The sequence below is a fragment of the Dipodomys ordii genome, unplaced genomic scaffold (assembly GCF_000151885.1).
Source record: "Dipodomys ordii isolate 6190 unplaced genomic scaffold, Dord_2.0 Scaffold63, whole genome shotgun sequence".
Classification (NCBI taxonomy): Eukaryota; Metazoa; Chordata; class Mammalia; order Rodentia; family Heteromyidae; genus Dipodomys; species Dipodomys ordii.
Genome location: NW_012267279.1, coordinates 3,668,650 through 3,686,504, shown reverse-complemented (window position 1 = coordinate 3,686,504; position 17,855 = coordinate 3,668,650). Strand labels below are relative to the sequence as shown.

The window sequence follows — 17,855 nt, the reverse complement described above, 5'->3', positions numbered from 1 at the left end:
CTTTTGTAATAGGCCAATTCTATTAGATTTGGTTTTAATTAGCTTTATTTTTTTAAAAGGCAATGTAAATATATGATTGATACATATTTCTCACTAAACACTGGTAACCATTTCTCAAGTGGATGACATAAAAATACAGACTAGAGTATAATTTTGTCCAGATTCTTTTTTTGATTTTTATAATTTCCTAGACTTTAGAGAAAAAAAGACCTAGTAACTTTACTATGGGAAAATGTTGAAAAGCCTTAATTGTCCAAGAATGCTACTTTTTAATGGATGTTATCATATGTCCTACACTTCTTTTAGGCAAGACAATCATCACTAGTAGCAACTAAGTATGTTGACAGATGAAGCAAAAAACACTGTAGAATCCTTACCTTAGACTCATGTGATGGAGCCGTGGTAAGTATTTTGTCTAATTCCTTCTTCACAGATAATTCCAGCTCTTGTCGAATGACTTCTTGGAACTGAGAAGCGCCATCTTGAGACATTGCTTTGCTAAGATCTTAAAACAAAAACATAAAATTGTGAATTGAAATTTCAGCCATTTAAAAAAGTTTATAAGTTAAAATGGTGTTTCTGGTGTTCTGTCAAATTAAAAGGGCATGATCCTATGGTTCTATGATTGTCTACTGGGATCAACCAATTAGTACTTTACAATAATATGGGTTCAAGTTTAATGGTTTACAAGATATTCTTTAAGAGTATATACAGTACACTAAACACTTTGGGGTGACTGAAGCAGATGAAAACACAAGAATCTGCATTTGGGCATTTATGACATTTCCCCAATAGACATCAAAACTAGAGAAAAAAATTTAAATTTAAAATAGCTGGGTGCTAGTGGCTCACAAATGTAATCCTAACTACTCAGAAAGCTGAGATCTGGGGATCATGTTCAGAAGCCAGTCTGAGCAAGAAAGTCCATGAGACTCTCATCTCTAACTACCAAAAAGCTGGAAATTCATGTAGTAGAGCACTAGCCTTAAACATAAAAAGGTCAGGCCCTGAGTTCAAGCCCAAGGACCTCCCTCCCACCCCCTCCTCCTCAAAAAAAAACAAAACTAAAAGACATTAATATGGGCAGGTTTTAATAGAATATATCCTTATTGAACTGCTGTCTAATAAAATACCTGGATGGGTCTGGAACTTCCCTCTTCTTTAGGTAGTATTAGAAGGGAAATCATTCAAGTTTCAAATCCTCCTTGAAAAGAACCCCTTGGGAGACAATGGAATACAAGTACCTCTACTTTCATGAATCAACATTGTATTTTGAAAGGATGCAAAGCTACCTGCCCTATCTGGTCCCCACTTTTAGCCTACTTTTCACTGCTTTCTTGTATCAGACTAGACTGTCAGGACTTTTGATATAGCTGGACATCTCTGTGAGAGCTGGATCTCACTAAAGGTGACAGCGATGCCTATTAAATGAATGCAAACAAAAATTTAAAAATTCAGAAAATGGGCTGGGATGTAGCTCAGTGGCAAAGCACTTGCCTAGCAAGTGCAAGGTCCTGGGTTTGATTCCCAGTACTGAGAAAGACAAAAAAAAAAGAAAGAAAGAAAATACAGTTAAAACAACAACAACAACAAATACAGAAAATAAAAATATTCCCTTACCCCACCCCCTCCCCAGGCCAAAATACTTTTACAAAAAAAAAAAAAGACACCAGCACAGGTTGTTGTACATACTTTACTATCTTGAGAATCATCTTTCTTCTCATAATATGAAGTAATCAGATTATTTGTCCTCTTCTATCCTCAGTTAACAAATTTAGTATCATTTATAACAGTATTTAAACTTGTATTCAACATCTCATTTGCTATCTAGTTATTTCTCCAAATACTCTAGTCACTTTATTTATTTATTTTTTTTGTCGTCAGGCCTAAACTGTGGGCCTGGGCACTCTCCCTCAGCTCTTCAGCTCAAGGCTAGTGCTCTACCACTTAAGCCAAGCACCACTTCCGGCTTTTTCTGCTTATGTGGTGCCGAGGACCTAACCCAGGGCCTTATACATGCAAGGCAAGCACTCTACCACTGAGCCACCTTCCCAGCCCTAGAGTCACATTTTTGTAAGACTAAAAAGTTCCATATACTATATACTATAAATTCATTGTCTATAAAGAAGAAAATACATACATAGACAAATATTTTAAAGAAAGTTGAGACAAACATTAGTAAGCTACATTGCTTCCAGGGCAAGTTATTCAATTTAGATAAACTCTCTTACTCCAAATATGTACATTTTTAAAACCTATTACAAAAATGAGATACGTAACATGGCCCTTCAAAACCAAAAGGGGCAGGGAGACAAGGAAAATTAGTGACAGTACATTACTTCAACTCCAAAATAGCCCATTTCTAACTGCTTTTTTTTTTTTACAGGCATAAACCACAATACAACTAAGTTTATATACTCCAGGAAAATTACTAGTGACCCAGCACTGTGGCTTATAAATAACTTCTTTGTGAGCAAACAAGCACCATACATCATATACGTTCCATGAATAGCCTAACGCTATGTTCTGAATAGTAAGTAGCTTTGATTATAATCTGTAAAAATCTATGACAATCGATGAGCATATTTGCATAAACTATGACAAGGAATTAAAAGCTCTTACAACACTAGTTTAAACTAGAATTACTATTACACCATCCATGCTTGTTTATCTCTTGGCAGACTTAGTTGCAATTTAAAATTTGTCACAGGTTAAATCTCCCTTCCTGATTCCTCATACATTCCTAAGATTACTCTTCCTCAATTGTGCCTGATGCCTCATTTATTCCTGGGATTACTCTTCTTCAATTGTGCTGTGTTTGTTTGCAAGTGTTTCTTTCTGCAGAAAAGAACTCCTTACATAGCCCATGCTGGTCTCAAACTAGTGATCCTTCTGCTTCAGTCTCCCCATATGACTGGATTATAGACATATACCACCATCTCTGGCTTCAACAATCTTAAAGTCAATTCCGATATTAATGTTTGGAACATAATTGGGGGAAAAAATCTATGAAATACACTGAAAAAAATCTATGCATAAAGAACTGGTTTTGGATCATACCATTTTATTTTATTTTTTGCATTTGAAAAAATTTTTTATTGTTATTATAAAGGTGATGGACAGAGGGGCTCCTGTTACACAGGTCAGATAAAAAGTACATTTCTTTTTGAACACTATCACTTCCTCTTGCCTTCTCCCAGTTTTTCCGTTTTAAAGCAGTTTCAGAAACAGCTATAACCTTTTATTTTTCTTTTTTGGAGACAAGATCTTACTATTATAGCCTAGGTTTATTTTGAAATTCCTATCTGGCCTCAAATTCATAATCCTGTGCCTCTGCCTCCTAAGTGCTAAGATTATAGGTATGTCCTATCTCAACTTCTTTTTAGAGTAGGATGGGTTTTTTGTTGTTTAATTCAAAGACAACTACACATTTGCTGATTTGTTCCTTAAGTTAGATGTGAAGGCCAACATTCCCAAAAAACAGTAATGGAAACATTTACTTACATTCTGGGAAAATGCCAGCAGGAGAAAAACTAAATATAAGTGCAAAATTTAAAAATAGCTATATGGACAATTATAAACAACTACAGAGGCCCTTTGTGCTAAAACCACAGCCTGTCTACCTGGTTTAGGTACAAATCCCACAGAACCTACCATGTCACCATCCTCCCTATCAAGCCTAACTAAGACAGGCTGGCTGAAAGATCATGTTATCTGTGATCTTTGCCAACTGTAGCAGGTCCAAACCTCAGACAGATTCCAAAAATCCCAAATACAGGCTCAAACTTGAGTTGTGAGAAACATTCCTAACTTTCATTTGTTTGACAAGCACAAAATACACAGAAAGAACAATCTGTATTCTTTTTACCCTGTTTACAAATATAATCAGCTTATACCACAGAAGAGCTGGTTAACTCTTCTACCACATTTCAGCTGTTTTCCCTTTCCTTCTCTGGGCAAAAATCTGCTTTAGTGACTAACAAGAAGGATGGGCCTTAAAAAAAAATAAAGAACAAAGGAAAGTGCTTAATTAAGCAAGAATAGCTACTTTAAACACTTGGGTCGGATCTAGAATGCTCAGGGCTAGAACCCTTTGTTGTTGTTCCTGTTGTTGCAGTGATCTCCTATCCATTCTGGATTTTAAAAGATTTTTAAAAGGCCTGGATTTTTTGGTAGGAAAAAAAAATAGACCTTAGAAACTTTTTTGGGTTTTAACAGTCTTGGATTACACTTCTGGCAATGACAGTAGTTTTTAAAGAGAAGGTCAATTAAAGAATTCCCTGAATAATGCAAGATTTCTAACCTCATGTTACTGTTACTCCCCACTTCCTAGACAAATATAATCGATCCTCCACAACTTTAGGCAGAAAGTGGATTAAGAGTCAAGTGTTTTGTTACCATATGTATACCGCAAAACACATTTAGAGGGCTGGGAAGGTGGCTCAGTGGCAGAGTGCTTGCCTTGCATGTATGAGGTCCTGGATTAGCTTCCTCAGTACCACGTAAGAAAAAGCCAGAAGTGGCTTGAGCTGAAGAGCTGAGAGACAGGGCCAGGCCCAGAGTTCAGGCCCCACGACCACTACCAAGAATAACAAAAAACATATTTAGAAATGAAGGCACAATCTATTATCTTCAATTTATAGATGAGAAAACTCAGAAAATAGACTACTTATCCAAGGTCACAGAACAGGCAAGTGCTGGGATCTAGAGGGGAGGATTCCCACCACCCCCACAGAGGCCCATCCAGAGATAGCAAATAGAAATATCCTTTTTTCCCCCTAGTCTGGCTCTCTTTAACTTTTGGCATAAAATCCCTAAATACAACCTCTTCCAAAAGCATTCATAACATCTTTCTATATCCAATCAAAAGACAGGACACACACACACCTCTTTGAATTTACTAGAATTACTTTAGCTGATTTCATTACAATTAGTCAATTTCATACAGAACAGGCAGTAATTATTTTTACCATCTCCCCTCCCCCCTTTACCACCACCACACACAATTTCCTAATTCTTCCTTGTTTACAAGAACTAAAGTTTCAACATCATAGACTTTATGCTGGGTGAGGAAAGGAGAGCAAGAAGGAAGGTACACATAGAAAGAAAAAAACAAGCAGAGCAAGAGACACTAAGTCTGGTGATTTGTTTGATTCCTTTCTTTTAGCTATTTCATTCCATGCATTTCAGCAACTATGAAATATACATAATACCCTTCTCTAACACTTTAAGTCATGGAATTAAACAAATGAACTTCACATTCATAAGTACAAAGCTAATTTCACAATTAACAAAAGATGAAAAAGCCATCTCCAGACCACCTCTCATTACTTATTCCTTAAGTCTCACCCTTCCTAAGAAGCCCATATTGAGAGGCATTTAAAAATCGGAAGATTAAAGTGTACACTTAAATCCTAAACTACTGGTGAAGATTTATGACCATTTCAAAGTTTCTTCTGGGTTCTCACTATAGTCCTTCAACTCAATTATTTGTAAATATGCTTCCTAGAAAAGTGCTTCTTTGGGTTCCATTACCCGATCTTATCTTACATCATCTCTTACCTCTCTGACTATGCCTCAGTTTCCATAGCTGGCTCCTCCGGTCTTCTGTTCCCTGGATTTTCTGAGATCTCATCTCTAAGCCATTGTGCCTTTCAACTGTTTTCCTTCACTTCTATCTGTTGATTGGATATCCTATCTGTTAATGGGAATCCTTTTACAGGAGAATGGTATTTAAAGATTTATGACAAAGACTAAAAAGCGCTAGGCTAAGGGTTAACTTGTACATATGTACCTCTCTCTCATCCTGACCTTTTTCTTCAGAGCTCCAGAATCACACTACCTACCCACCTTTTGCAGCTGGATACTCAAGCTAGTCATCTCAAATAATGTTTTTATCCAAAACAAAACTCATGATCCACACTAAATTACTCTTCTTGCCCTCCATGGCACTAACATTTTCAGTCACCCAAGTAGAAACCACAGTGAAGCAGTTCCTTTCTCCTCATAGGACATCCAACTCAACACCAAAACCTAACTGAATCACTGCAATTCATTGCTTTCCATTTCTATCATTACTATCTTGTTTGTGCTAGCATTTTCACGCTAGTGGTCATGAAAACAATAGCTATCTACTGTGCCTACCACTTTAAGGGTGCCATTTGAACGGGTTGATCTTCATCTTCATTACACCGCTTTTATCCACTTGATGGAATTTTCATGGCTTGCTGAAACAAATACAAATTCTTCATCTAGATAATTTAAAGTAAGGCTGAATGAAGTATCTTCTAGAAAAGCCAAAGCTACTGAAAGATGCAGAATGCCTGAGGGCTACAATTTCCAATTCCAGTGTGACTTGCAGAAGTTATTCTAAAACTTTAATTTACATACAAATCACCTGGAGGACTTTTTAAAACACTGATTCCCACAAGCTCCTAGATATGCTGACACAATAGGTATGGGTTGGGGAGAATAAGTACTTCTGATAAGTGAAGAGCACTGCCAGTACTGTTTTCAGTACTTCTGACAAAGATTATACTCTTTTTACTTCAATGTTTGTAGCAGTCAAGTTTCTCCTTCTTCCTGTCCCAATAACCTCTGGTCACCTAATCTATACCCCCAAACTAAGTGTCTAAGCCAGCATCAGGCCCAGACTAGTCTTAAAGTCTTCTTAAACATTAGTTTAAACATGAAAAAACATACATAGTTTACCAAAGGAGTTTAAATAAATGTGTTCATGTTTGAAAAAAGAAACATGAGAAAAAAGACATATAATGTTTAAATGCCTTTTAACAACAAAATAAAATTGGTACAGTACTGAACATGCAAAGCTATTCACCAGTTAAGATTTTATTTTTTTGCTGGGCTGGTGGCAGAGCACTTGTCTAGCATGCATGTGGCCCTGGGTTTAATCCCTGATAACACACACACACACACACACAAAACAACTAAAAATATTTTTCTTGGAAAATCCTGCATTGCTTACTTAAAAAAAACACACACACAATTGGTAGAATTTATAGCCAAGGTAGACCTCTCATGAAGATCTACCCTTTTCTCAGACAATAGAGTAGTTTTTGTTTGTGGTACTACAGATCAAATCTAGGACTTTATATTTTTACCACTGAGCTACACACCCCACAGCCTGTAGTAGTTCTTAAAGTCTCAAGGAAAAGAAAATGTCACATTTGGAAAGGAGACCATTTTAAAAGATACATTAGATAATATCACTTTGCTTTAAGTATAATGGATGACAAGAAAATCACGCCAAGGTGCCTATCATGCTGGTTTGTTGAAATGAAGGTAAAAGAGTTTAACATAAAATTACCATCGGGGCCAAAAAATAATCTCTGCCCTACAACTTTGCATAAGTACACTTAGATTTTTTTAAAGGCTTTTTTTTTCTTTTAAGATCAGTGAATTCAATTTCTCACCTTCAAGATGAAGAAACAGGGGGCCCAGAGATGCTGACTTGTCTAAAGACACAGTGACAGTGCCAAACTGGAACCCAAGTCCTCTGGTGACCTTGCTTATTCCTCCTTACTGGAGGAAGCTATCTCCTTTCAGTTACAGTGCATTTATATACTTTTCCACCTCCAGGTGCATGCCAGCAAATGTAAGTAAAAACTAGCAACTCATCTATGTTTATTCTCTAAGGTTATTTTGTAACCTTAAAACTATTCACTAGAGTGACTCAGGTCTGTAATCCTAGCTACTCAGGAAGCTGAGATCTGAGGATCCCACTCCAAGCCAGCCCAGGTAGTAAGTTCATGAAACTCTGGTCTCCAATTAACAGAAAAAGCCCATAGAGTACTAGCCTTGAGCAAAAGGAGCACAGGGACAGCACCCAGGACCAGAGTTCAAGCCCCAGGGCTGGCAAAAGACAAAAAAACCCAACACTGTAAATTAGAGTATTTTCTTATGGGCACATTATGCTTTTAATTTTCCCTAAAACATTGTTTTCTGAGCAATTTTAAAAAATTGAACTTTTATGTACTCCATATTTAGTTATCAATGCTACTCATCTTACCATTTGTACTGGTGATCCCCAAACAAAACCTGTTTCTATGTTACTCCATTTCAATGCACTTTTCCTATGTTTTATAATTCTAAGTAGGAGTATAATATAAATGAATTATTACATCCATCTCTGCTAGTGCAGCAGCTATAGGAAAATACCAACTCCATTCACTTTGAAGGTTGGTCATCATGGTGTTTTACAGAGCAAGTGGGCCTAGTCTCAAAAAGTGTGTTCCTTAAAACAGTGTTTTTATCATTTGGTAACTAGCAAGTAAAAATTAAGCTAAGGATAATAGATTTGTTTTTCACTTTTATTTTTAAGAGTAAAAGGAAATCACACCTAGAAAAAGAAAACAAAACAGTAAACTCTTGATTCACATAAGAAAAACGAATAAAATGCCTACAAATGTTTGAGGAAAATGAAAACATTTTGTTGTTTATGAAAGCTAACTCAGATGGCATAGCTAATTTCTCTGTGGCTCTCAAAAACAATCCTTAGCTGTCAAGATGGTTAAGGGGTAAAATCAATTTCTTTTGGTAATGACTGAGGTAAATAAACAATGGAACTATTGGCAGAGGCAGAATTTGAGTACTACACAATCATTTTACAACAAACTAAATAAGATGCCTGCATAACCAACCAATAGAACCAGGGAACAGTTTTCAAATGCAGTATTACTTTAGTTCTTACACAAAAGTTGCTAAATCAACTTTGGATAGCTTAACAAACTAACTTCCAAACAGCAAGTTGGTAATAGAAACATACATGTCTAGAATTTTAGAGATCTAAGAAATATGGTTTTGTTAATGGTCACTACATCTAAGACAAGCCATAAATTACTAAGACCAAGATGTCCACAACTTTAGCACTAAGTATGACATTACAAAATATGAAATATTAGATATTAAAGGTTGTGTCAAAGGACAAATATGTTTAGCTAAAGTCCAGTCTCTAAAGAAATCCAAGCAATAAAAAGTAGGTCAATTAGGCTTCACCCATTTGAAATCTCAAACACACACAGTACCTCCTCTATAGGTTCATTTATCATATTGTTGAAATTTACTCCAATAGTAGAAATGCAGTGATATAAGTAATATTTCTTCTAACAGTTCAGATAATATCAGGATGAGTACTTTATAGGATGTTAGTACATCCATGTCCACAGATAATCAGGAATTAGTTTAACTTTCAACTCTTTGTTCATATTAACTTTTTTTTTTTTTTTGTCTTTTTTTTTTTGGTACTGGGGATCGAACCCAGGACGCTGCACTTGCTAGGCAAGCGCTTTGCCACTGAGCTACATCCCAGCCCCATATTAACTTTTTAGCAATGAATATATCTGGCTTTCTGAGAACTCATAATACTTGCACTTCTGCAAAAAGTACCAAATACAAGTTAACAGAAAATAGAAAATTACAATATATTGTTCTCTTATCTACAACATTTTTATTATTTAGGCTAATATTCATAACACAAACTGTCCCATTATTTTAATTAAATGTGCTAGAATTCTTTGGAGAAAAACCACAAACAGCTTTCCATCGCTAAGCACATACAGAATGGTTTCTGTGATGGGTTACTTGGTCTCTGTGAAGTGCTACTGTAAGAAAATACATACTGTCCAAATTAATAGTTACCAATTAATAATACCAATTAATGTGACTTATCAAATGTTCTTTGTCAGTTTTTTTTTCACAAATAAAAGAAAGGCTGAGTTAATAGGAGCAAGGCAAACAGCCACAGGGATGACAAGGCCCATTTGAAAAAGTCAGTAAACATTTCATCAGCTCAACTTTTGATGTGAATTTCTTTTTAACATCATAACTATGACTTTGAATTTAGTCCCTCTCTAGCAACATAATTCCTAAACACAAAATTTAAAAGCTGTTGCTAGTCCTGACTCAAATCCATGCCACAATCCCTCTAGCTAAAAGTATTGTCATCTAAATGATCAACAACAGGTTTTAGAATTTGAGAAGTACCAGGCAAAGCCTAACCTTGACAACCAGGCCCCAGACTGCTTCTCATCCCTGTATTCACTGAGACCCTTCCAGTTATAATTAGCTCAGTAATCTTCCCTGGCTGGCTGCCTTCTACCAGACAGGAATGACCAAGAGTCACAAAAAGAATTCCAACAAATGGGAAACTTGACAAGCTATGATTTTTTTAAGTGACACCAAAGTATTTAAAATGGGCTTCTCTGAAATATAAGAAATTACCTCAATTTTAGAATTACAGACATTTTTATAGAACTTAGATTGACAATAGAGTATTAAAAGTTTAAAAAATACAACAATTCTTCTAAGATTGCAGTTTAAGGACACAATATGGCCTTAGCTAGCTAGACAAAGTTAGTTTCTTATCCATTTTTAAGTTTCAAAACATCTATATCTATAGAAGCTAAGCACTGGTGGCTCACGCCACTTAGGAGGCAGCCTGGGCAGGAAAGTCCGTGAGACTATGATCTCCAATAAACCACCAAAAAAACAGAAATGGAACTGTAGCTCAAGTGGTAGAGCATTCACCTTGAGCTGAAGAGCTCAGGCACAGAGCCCAGGCCTAGAATTCAAGCCCCACCACCGACTAAAAACAAACAAAAAATCTATAGAGATAACTTTTATTATTTTTAAAAGCAAAATTCCAAATTATACCCAATGAAAAATCTGGCAAAAACAAACAAAAAAAACACAATTGCTAATGACCTCTACATCCTCCAAGAAAGAGTGTTCACTTCTATTTAGAATAATTGGAAGCCCTGTAACCAACCCTAAGGTAGAAAAAAATGGAGTTAAAGAGGATATTTCATAGGCAAACAAAAGGTGGCCTGAAGGCAGAATATAAAGAAGACTCTTCCTGTTAAACCCTTAAGAGTCTAAGGAACATAGACTTGGAGAAATGACAAAAGCAACAAACTTGTTAGAGGCATGGCTTAAGTGAAAGAAGGCTTACCTCACAAGAATAAGGCCCTGGTTGATAATAAGTGTTTTTGGTAACAATGCTATCTGTAAGGCCACTATCATATGTTTAGGGGAGAAAAACAATAAAGTTTACCAGCTTCAGCTGGACACCAGTGGCTCACAGCTGTAATCCTAGCTACTCAGGAAGCTGATACCTTAGGATACTGCTTCAAAGCCAAAAGGACAGGTAAGTCTGTGAGCCTAGGGACAGTGCCCATGCCCTGAGTTCAAGCCTCAGCATCAGCACAAAATAAAATAAAATGCTATATACCCATATTTAGGTACCTTAATACCAAAATTCACATAGGTGGAAAATAAGAAAAGTTGTGAGTCCAACTGTGATCCTACTCTGGAGGTTGAGATCTGAAGATCTCAGTTCAAAGCCAGATGGGGCAGGCAAACTTTGAATACTTATTTTTATTTAGCCAGCAAAAAAAGACAAGAGATGTGTATCAAGTAGTAGAGCAACAGCCCTGAGCAAAAAAGCCAAGTAGTAACAGTAGGCAGAGAAAGGGGAGGAGGGGGATGGAGGGAGGGAAAGAGTGCTCTTGAGGGCTCTTAAGAAGCTTTAATGAAACAAGATATGAAAAAGGGAGTTAACATTTGTTAACTCTTTCCTCTACAAAGTAGGTAGGGTGAGCTAAATGCCAGTGAGTGAAAATATCAGTAAGCTACCCAAAAGTGGAGGAGGAAAAAAAGCCAAGGACTGTAACTGGCTTAAAACCATCAAAACAAAAAAATCCCAACCAGGTGTTGTTGGCTCACTTATAACCTTAGCTACTTAGAACTGAGAATTGAGAATCACAGTTCAAAGCTGGGTGAAGCAGACAAACCTGAGACTCTTATCTCCAATTAACCTAGTCAAAAGCCAGAAATGAGGTGTAACTCAAATGGCACAGCACTATCCAAGAAAAGTGTAAAAGTGCAAAACCCAAAGTTCATGCCATAGTTTTAAAAAAAATGTTCTTACTTCACTTAATATAATTTTTTCCAAGTCTTTCCATTTCCTAACAAATGAGGCAATGTCATTCTTTCTGATGGAGGCATAGAATCCCATTATATATATACCACATTTTCTTGATCCATTCATCTACTGAGAGGCATCTGGGTTGGTTCCATATCTTAGCTATGGTAAATAATATAAGCCAGGCCCAAAGAAACATAGGTCCCATGGTTTCCCTTATTGGCAATAACTAGTATATGTCTGAGTCAAGTAAAAAGGGTCAGATAAGTTGGTGTTAGGGGAATGAACCCCAAGATAAGCATTCAAATGTTTTTTTTGTTTTTTTTCCTTTCATGCAATTGTTTCTAACATATTTATAAGATGATTTCTTTGTTGTGTTGTATGTCCCTCCCCAACAGTATAACCCATGCTTTCACTGTATTTGATGTCGGTATAATTTGTGGAGGGGAAGGGAAAAAACAAATCGTTTAACTAGGGATACAGGTGGATCCATTGCAACATGAGAGGTACCAGTCGTTATGTCGGAAAAACAAACTTTACAACTTTGGTGGGGGGGTGGGAGGAGGATTGGGTGGGGGGGGGAGTATGGGAAGGGATGGGAAGGGGAAACAAGGAGGAAGCAACAATGCTTGATAAGAAATGTACTGGTTACCTTGCCCATGTAATTGTAACTCCTCTGTACCGTATTCTCACAATAAAAAAAATTAAAAATATACCAACAACAACAACAAAAAATGTTCTTCAAAATTCCAGTCCTTACCTTGAAACCTCACCAAGTAGCAGAGTTAAAATATAGAGGCTTCATATTTGTAACACAAATTATAAACAACAATAAGACAATCATGTTAAAAACTGTTTTCAGGCTTGGTGCCAGTGGCACACACCTGTAATCCTAGCTACTCAGGAGACTGAGGTTCAAGTCTGTGAGACTCCATCTCCAATTAACCACCAGAAAATCAGAAGTGGCCCTGTCGCGCAAAGTGGTAGTGCTAGCTTTGAGCAAAAAAGCTCAAGGACAGCGCCCAGGCCTTGAGTTCAAGACCCATGACTGACCAAAACAACAACAACAAAAACAAAACATTGTTTTCAGTGCAAAACTGACAGTTTAAAAGCAGAAGAAATATTTAAAGTAGTTGGCAAGTAAATGCAATGTGGTATTTTGGATTGAATCAAGAGGATAATAACCTAAGTAAGGTGTATAGATCTGTTAATAGTAAAGGAACTATCATAATATCTTAGTTTTGATAAATGTGCAACTTTCTAATAATTGTAGAAATAAATAAAATATAAGGCTTGGGGTTTCTTCCTTGGTACTAGGGTTTGAACTCAGATCCTCAAGCCTGCTCGAGAGGTGCTCTACCCCATGAACCTTGCACCCACCGTTTTTGTTTTGGTTATTTTTCAGATATATTTCTCTTGCTTTTTATCCTGGCTCAACTGGATGGTGATCCTTCCATTTAACGTTCTGTGTAGTTGGAATAATAAGCACACATCACTACAACAACTTCTGTTGGTTGAAATGGGGGTCTCACAAACTCTGCCCAGGCTCGCTGCAATTTCTCCTGGATCCCCACCTCAGAGTAGCTAGGATTACAGATGTGAGCCACAGCATACTGCTTTGGTTTCTTCTTTTTTTTTAAGTGGATGACAAAGTAATGACAGATATACAGTCACTTTTAAGTATTCTACTTTATTTAGAAGCATCCTGAAGTCAGCTAACCTCCACAGCAGAAGTTTTTAATGTTTTTAAATTTTAAAGTTTTTAATTCTAATACATAGACTACCTGGAGTTTACTAAGTATACCTAATTTGAGAAGTGACTACTCTGCTTTCCCTAGCACATGCTTGCAAAATATGGGTTTTATGGTATTGAATATTGTTACTAAATTTGGCAAATATCTAAATAAGAGATTATCTGTCTTTCTATTTTGAAGAAGACATTTATTCAATCAGAACCTAAGCTTCTCTAGCCACACATAAGGCAAATAATAACTTGAGTCTAATGCCAACTTACATTTCTGAGCTTCATGCTAAAGACAGTCCCATCTATATCTATAATAATGTAGGCAATCAGTCTCTTGTAATATACTCTCCAAAACTTAGACAAGAATTAATGAAGTGATGTACAACTCATTAGACCATTTTTACTTCCAGAGTCAAATGATGGGCATCACTAGCAACTTTTCCAAAGAAAAGTTCATGTACATATTGAAAACATGAAATGGTTGTGAACTTTGCCAGCTGTGTGTTCAGCAAGATGGCTGAAGCTGTCTCAGGCTGGGGTCTGCAAGGGAGGGGTGGTTTACTTGCATATCAGAAAGCAAACCCTACGCTACAAATTGGTGACAGAGGCTTAAGGCAGCACCAGTTTCAACGTGTACACCACAAGTACATTTGCACATACAGGCAATGTTACCACTTAGCTTAGTTCGTAGGCATTCTATTTTAATAACGTGGAATTTAGAGGGCAATCTTCAAATTTCAAAGGAAGTTTTCTTTTCATATGTGTCAAAGAAGGAAAAATAAAACAGCAATGCAGCAAAGTCATTTCTCCCGCTGAAATGACCTCCAGCTTCACCGAGCTATTCCCGGTTTCGCAATAAATGTATCTGAGACTCACACCACGTACACACACAGAGAAGCTAAGAACAGTAAAGCTTCCTCAATAGTCCTGGCAAACGTAAGGGCTCTCCCTCCACCCTCCCTCCCAACTCCCCTCCAGCCCTGCCTGCTGCGTCCCGTTTCTGTCCCAGCCCCACATCGGTACCAGAACCAGACCGACCGCGATAAGAGAATAGGGATTAATCAGAAGCCAAAAATCCTGTTTCAACCATCATTTACAGCCACTATCGGGAAACCAGAGTACTACTAACCTGATTTCAGAGAGGTAGAGCTAAACCCAGCAGGGCACAGGGGGTATATATTACACGAACCTGAAATGCCAACCCAAGCAAGAAGCTCAAGGCATCGCAGACGTCAACATAACGAAAAAGCTTTCGCAAATGATATCTCACAAGAACATTTCCACTTCCAACCAACCCACCGATCCACCCCTCGACGGCCAGTTCCCCAAATTCTGCTGAAGCAACCCGAAAGAGAAGAGGCATGTCTTACCTTGAACAAATAGCGACATTTTGGGGTTTTATGCAAACACTCAGGCTTATGGTTTATTAATTTCCAGAGGAGTCAAGCTATGAGGGCAGGTCTGTCTGGTTTTTTTTCCCCCTTTAAAAACCGACGTGCTCTTTCTCCAAGGTGTTGCTACTTAAGGCAGTATTCCTGCAAAGTGACTAAAACTGATCTCCAAAAAGGAAGAAAAGGCAGACAGAGAAAGAGAGAGAACGGAGGGGGGAAAGGAAGGAAAGAAGGGAGGGAGGGAGGAAACAAACTACTCCTCCTCAAGAAAACCTCCCTCAGTTCCAAAAGACGGAAACTTGGTGCGCTCGAGTCCGCTCGGGAGCTGCACGGCGCTCCCCACACCAAGGAGGGCCAGCTGCGGAGACTCCCGGAAAAGGTAAAATCGCCCGAACTTAAATTTCATCAATGGAAGAGGCGGATCCACAGCGGTGATTTCACCGCCCCTCGGTCTCCACGCCCTCTGGGGCTGGATTGCAGCCGGCGCCCCCGGCGGCCCCCTCTCCGGCGCGGCCGCGCGGCCTCGGGCAAGTTCCTGAGAAGCCCCGCCAACCACAGATCCCGGCCCGGGTCAGGGAGGCGGGGGGAGGCCGGCGCTGGGCGGGCGGGGGCCGGGACGGGGAAGGGGGGGGCGCATGGAACCATTCCTGCCAGCCCATAAATAAACCGCGTCTGGGAGGCACGGAATTCCGCACTCGTGCTGACCTGATAGCCGGCCTCCCGGGGAGAGGCCGCGGGCCCGCCGGCCCGCCCCGACGCCGACACCCAGAGGCCGCGGGAGGGGCGCCCGCCGCCCGCCTCCCCCGGAGGCCCCGACCCTTTCCACGCACAGTCTCCTCCCGAAGGTGGTCTCCGCGGCCGCACCGCGGGTAGGGAACGAAGCTGAGCACCTTTCCAGAGGGAAACACTCCTCCCCTCCCCACCTCACCGGGGTCTCCAGAAACCCGACCCCGACCCTCCGCCAGCCGCCGGTGAGACCCACCTTCCTCTCTTCCCTTAGCAGCTGGGAAACTGGGGGCGTTTATGGCGCCCCAGGAAGAAGGCTCGGAGGCAGGGAGACTGTCACCTCTGAGGTACCTTTCTGTCTCCCCCTCTTCCCTCACACGTGCATACCCTGGGCCTCTCGGCTGCACTCGCGGCCCAGCTGCTGAGCCCCTCGGCCCACCTTGGGCTGGCACCTGACACCCCAAATCCCCACTTTCTCCCAAACATCTCCCCTCCCCCTCCATTCCTAGCAGTTTCCCCCCTCAATGCGGAAATGCCCCTACCGTGCTGACCGACAAACGCAGCCTCCAGTCAGGAGCCGCGAGGAACGTAGGTCTTGACCAATGAGATGTGAGGAGGTGGCAGAGGGCGGGACGTACGCCGCACGAGGATGCCCCGGCGGAGGCGGGCGCTGAGGCGGACGCGGGAATCCCGTGCGTGGGCGCCCCACCTGCGGCGCCGGCTTCGCCGTAGCACTTCCAGCCCTCAGACAGATACCTCAGCAACCGGGACTTTTGTACAATCGGAAACAAAATGTTCCTGCTTTCCAGAGACAAGCAACCTCTCGGTCCATGAAGCCGCCACTTCCTACTGTAGCTTCACCAGAGTTGCAGGCCTACCTCAGCGGGCCCCAACCCCGCCCGCCAGTCCTGGAGGAAGGGCGGGGATGCGTTCCGAAGTCCGCGGTGGAAGGTGTGTGGCCTGCTAACCCGAGAAGGGTTAGAGGGCATCGAAGAAAAAGAAACATGAAGTTCCCCTCACCAGAACCATCACCATCAGCCTTGCTTTGGGTTTGAGTCTTGTAGAGATGTATGCCATGATAGATGTTTACTTTCTGATCCAATTTCGAAATGTCCTAAATTATCCCTCCAGAGATGCTTTTCTTCCTTCAGGGAAAGGGGATAATCGTAGATAAGATACAGAGAGTAGTATGGGGATTGCAATAGTACTTCACACTTGGTATTGCCAGCCCCACCTGCCTGTCAGATTGAGTGTGCCTGTGAATGGGCTGTGTCTCATAATTAACATTTACCCTTCATAACCCAAACAGCCAACACTACAACTTGAATTGTCAGCGCCCTCTCATAAGTGCTTCCACGTAATTCCAGAAGAGTTAAGCTTTGACAACTTTATTCAGCCAGGTAAAGTGAAAGAATATTTAAATGACTTTTCTTTTTGGTTCCATGTATTCCTGTGGAAATGTTAGTAAAGCAACACTGAAAAGGTCCATGATCAGTTGTCATGGTAGACAATAAGAGTCATTGATATGTTATGTGGAATCCAAAAAGATTATGCTTCAAACCTCTCAGCTAAAAGACGGATTTCCAGCTGGACACTGGTGGCTGATGTCTGAAATCCTAGATATTCAGGAGGCTGAGATCTGAGGGTCGTAGTTCAAAGTCAGCCCTGGTAGGACAGTTCTCAAGACTCTTGTCTCCACGTGACCACCAAAAAGCCAGAGCTGTGGCACAAGTGGTAGAGTGCTAGCCTTTAGCAGAAAGAACTCAGGAACAGTGCCCTGAGATCAAGTCTTGGTGATCATGGACACACAACAACTAAGAAACAGTTTCCTCCAAATAAGGCCAAAAAAAAAAAATCTAAAATCCAAATATCTGAAGATTGGAGATCTTATAGTATCGCTTCATCCTTCGAACAGTAGAGAAACTGTTGCAGCACTGAATGAGCTGTATTTATGTCAGAAATAGCACCAAAATAACACCAAAGATTTGGTCTCTGTAGTGTTACATAGCCAGAAAATTTAAAAGTTAAAGGACAATTCAGAATCCTTAATTAT

At 39.8% G+C, this 17,855-nt stretch overlaps 1 protein-coding gene across 2 annotated transcripts in view; it reads right to left on the bottom strand.

Moving 5' to 3' along the window:
• The window catches only part of Ugp2 (UDP-glucose pyrophosphorylase 2), a 47,743-nt gene extending 31,408 nt beyond the window's left edge, over positions 1 to 16,335 (bottom strand). Inside the window, exons 1-2 of one of the 2 annotated variants that reach the window (XM_013022538.1) lie at positions 16,059 to 16,335; positions 378 to 505 (exon numbers count right to left, since the gene is read on the bottom strand). In XM_013022538.1, the coding sequence (XP_012877992.1) occupies positions 378 to 505; positions 16,059 to 16,305 (375 nt within the window). In that variant the 5' untranslated portion in view covers positions 16,306 to 16,335. Of the gene's footprint in view, positions 1 to 377; positions 506 to 15,055; positions 15,517 to 16,058 lie in introns of those variants that run through there. The other variant, XM_013022539.1, reaches the window with a different exon arrangement.
• Between the last annotated feature and the right edge of the window lie 1,520 nt (positions 16,336 to 17,855).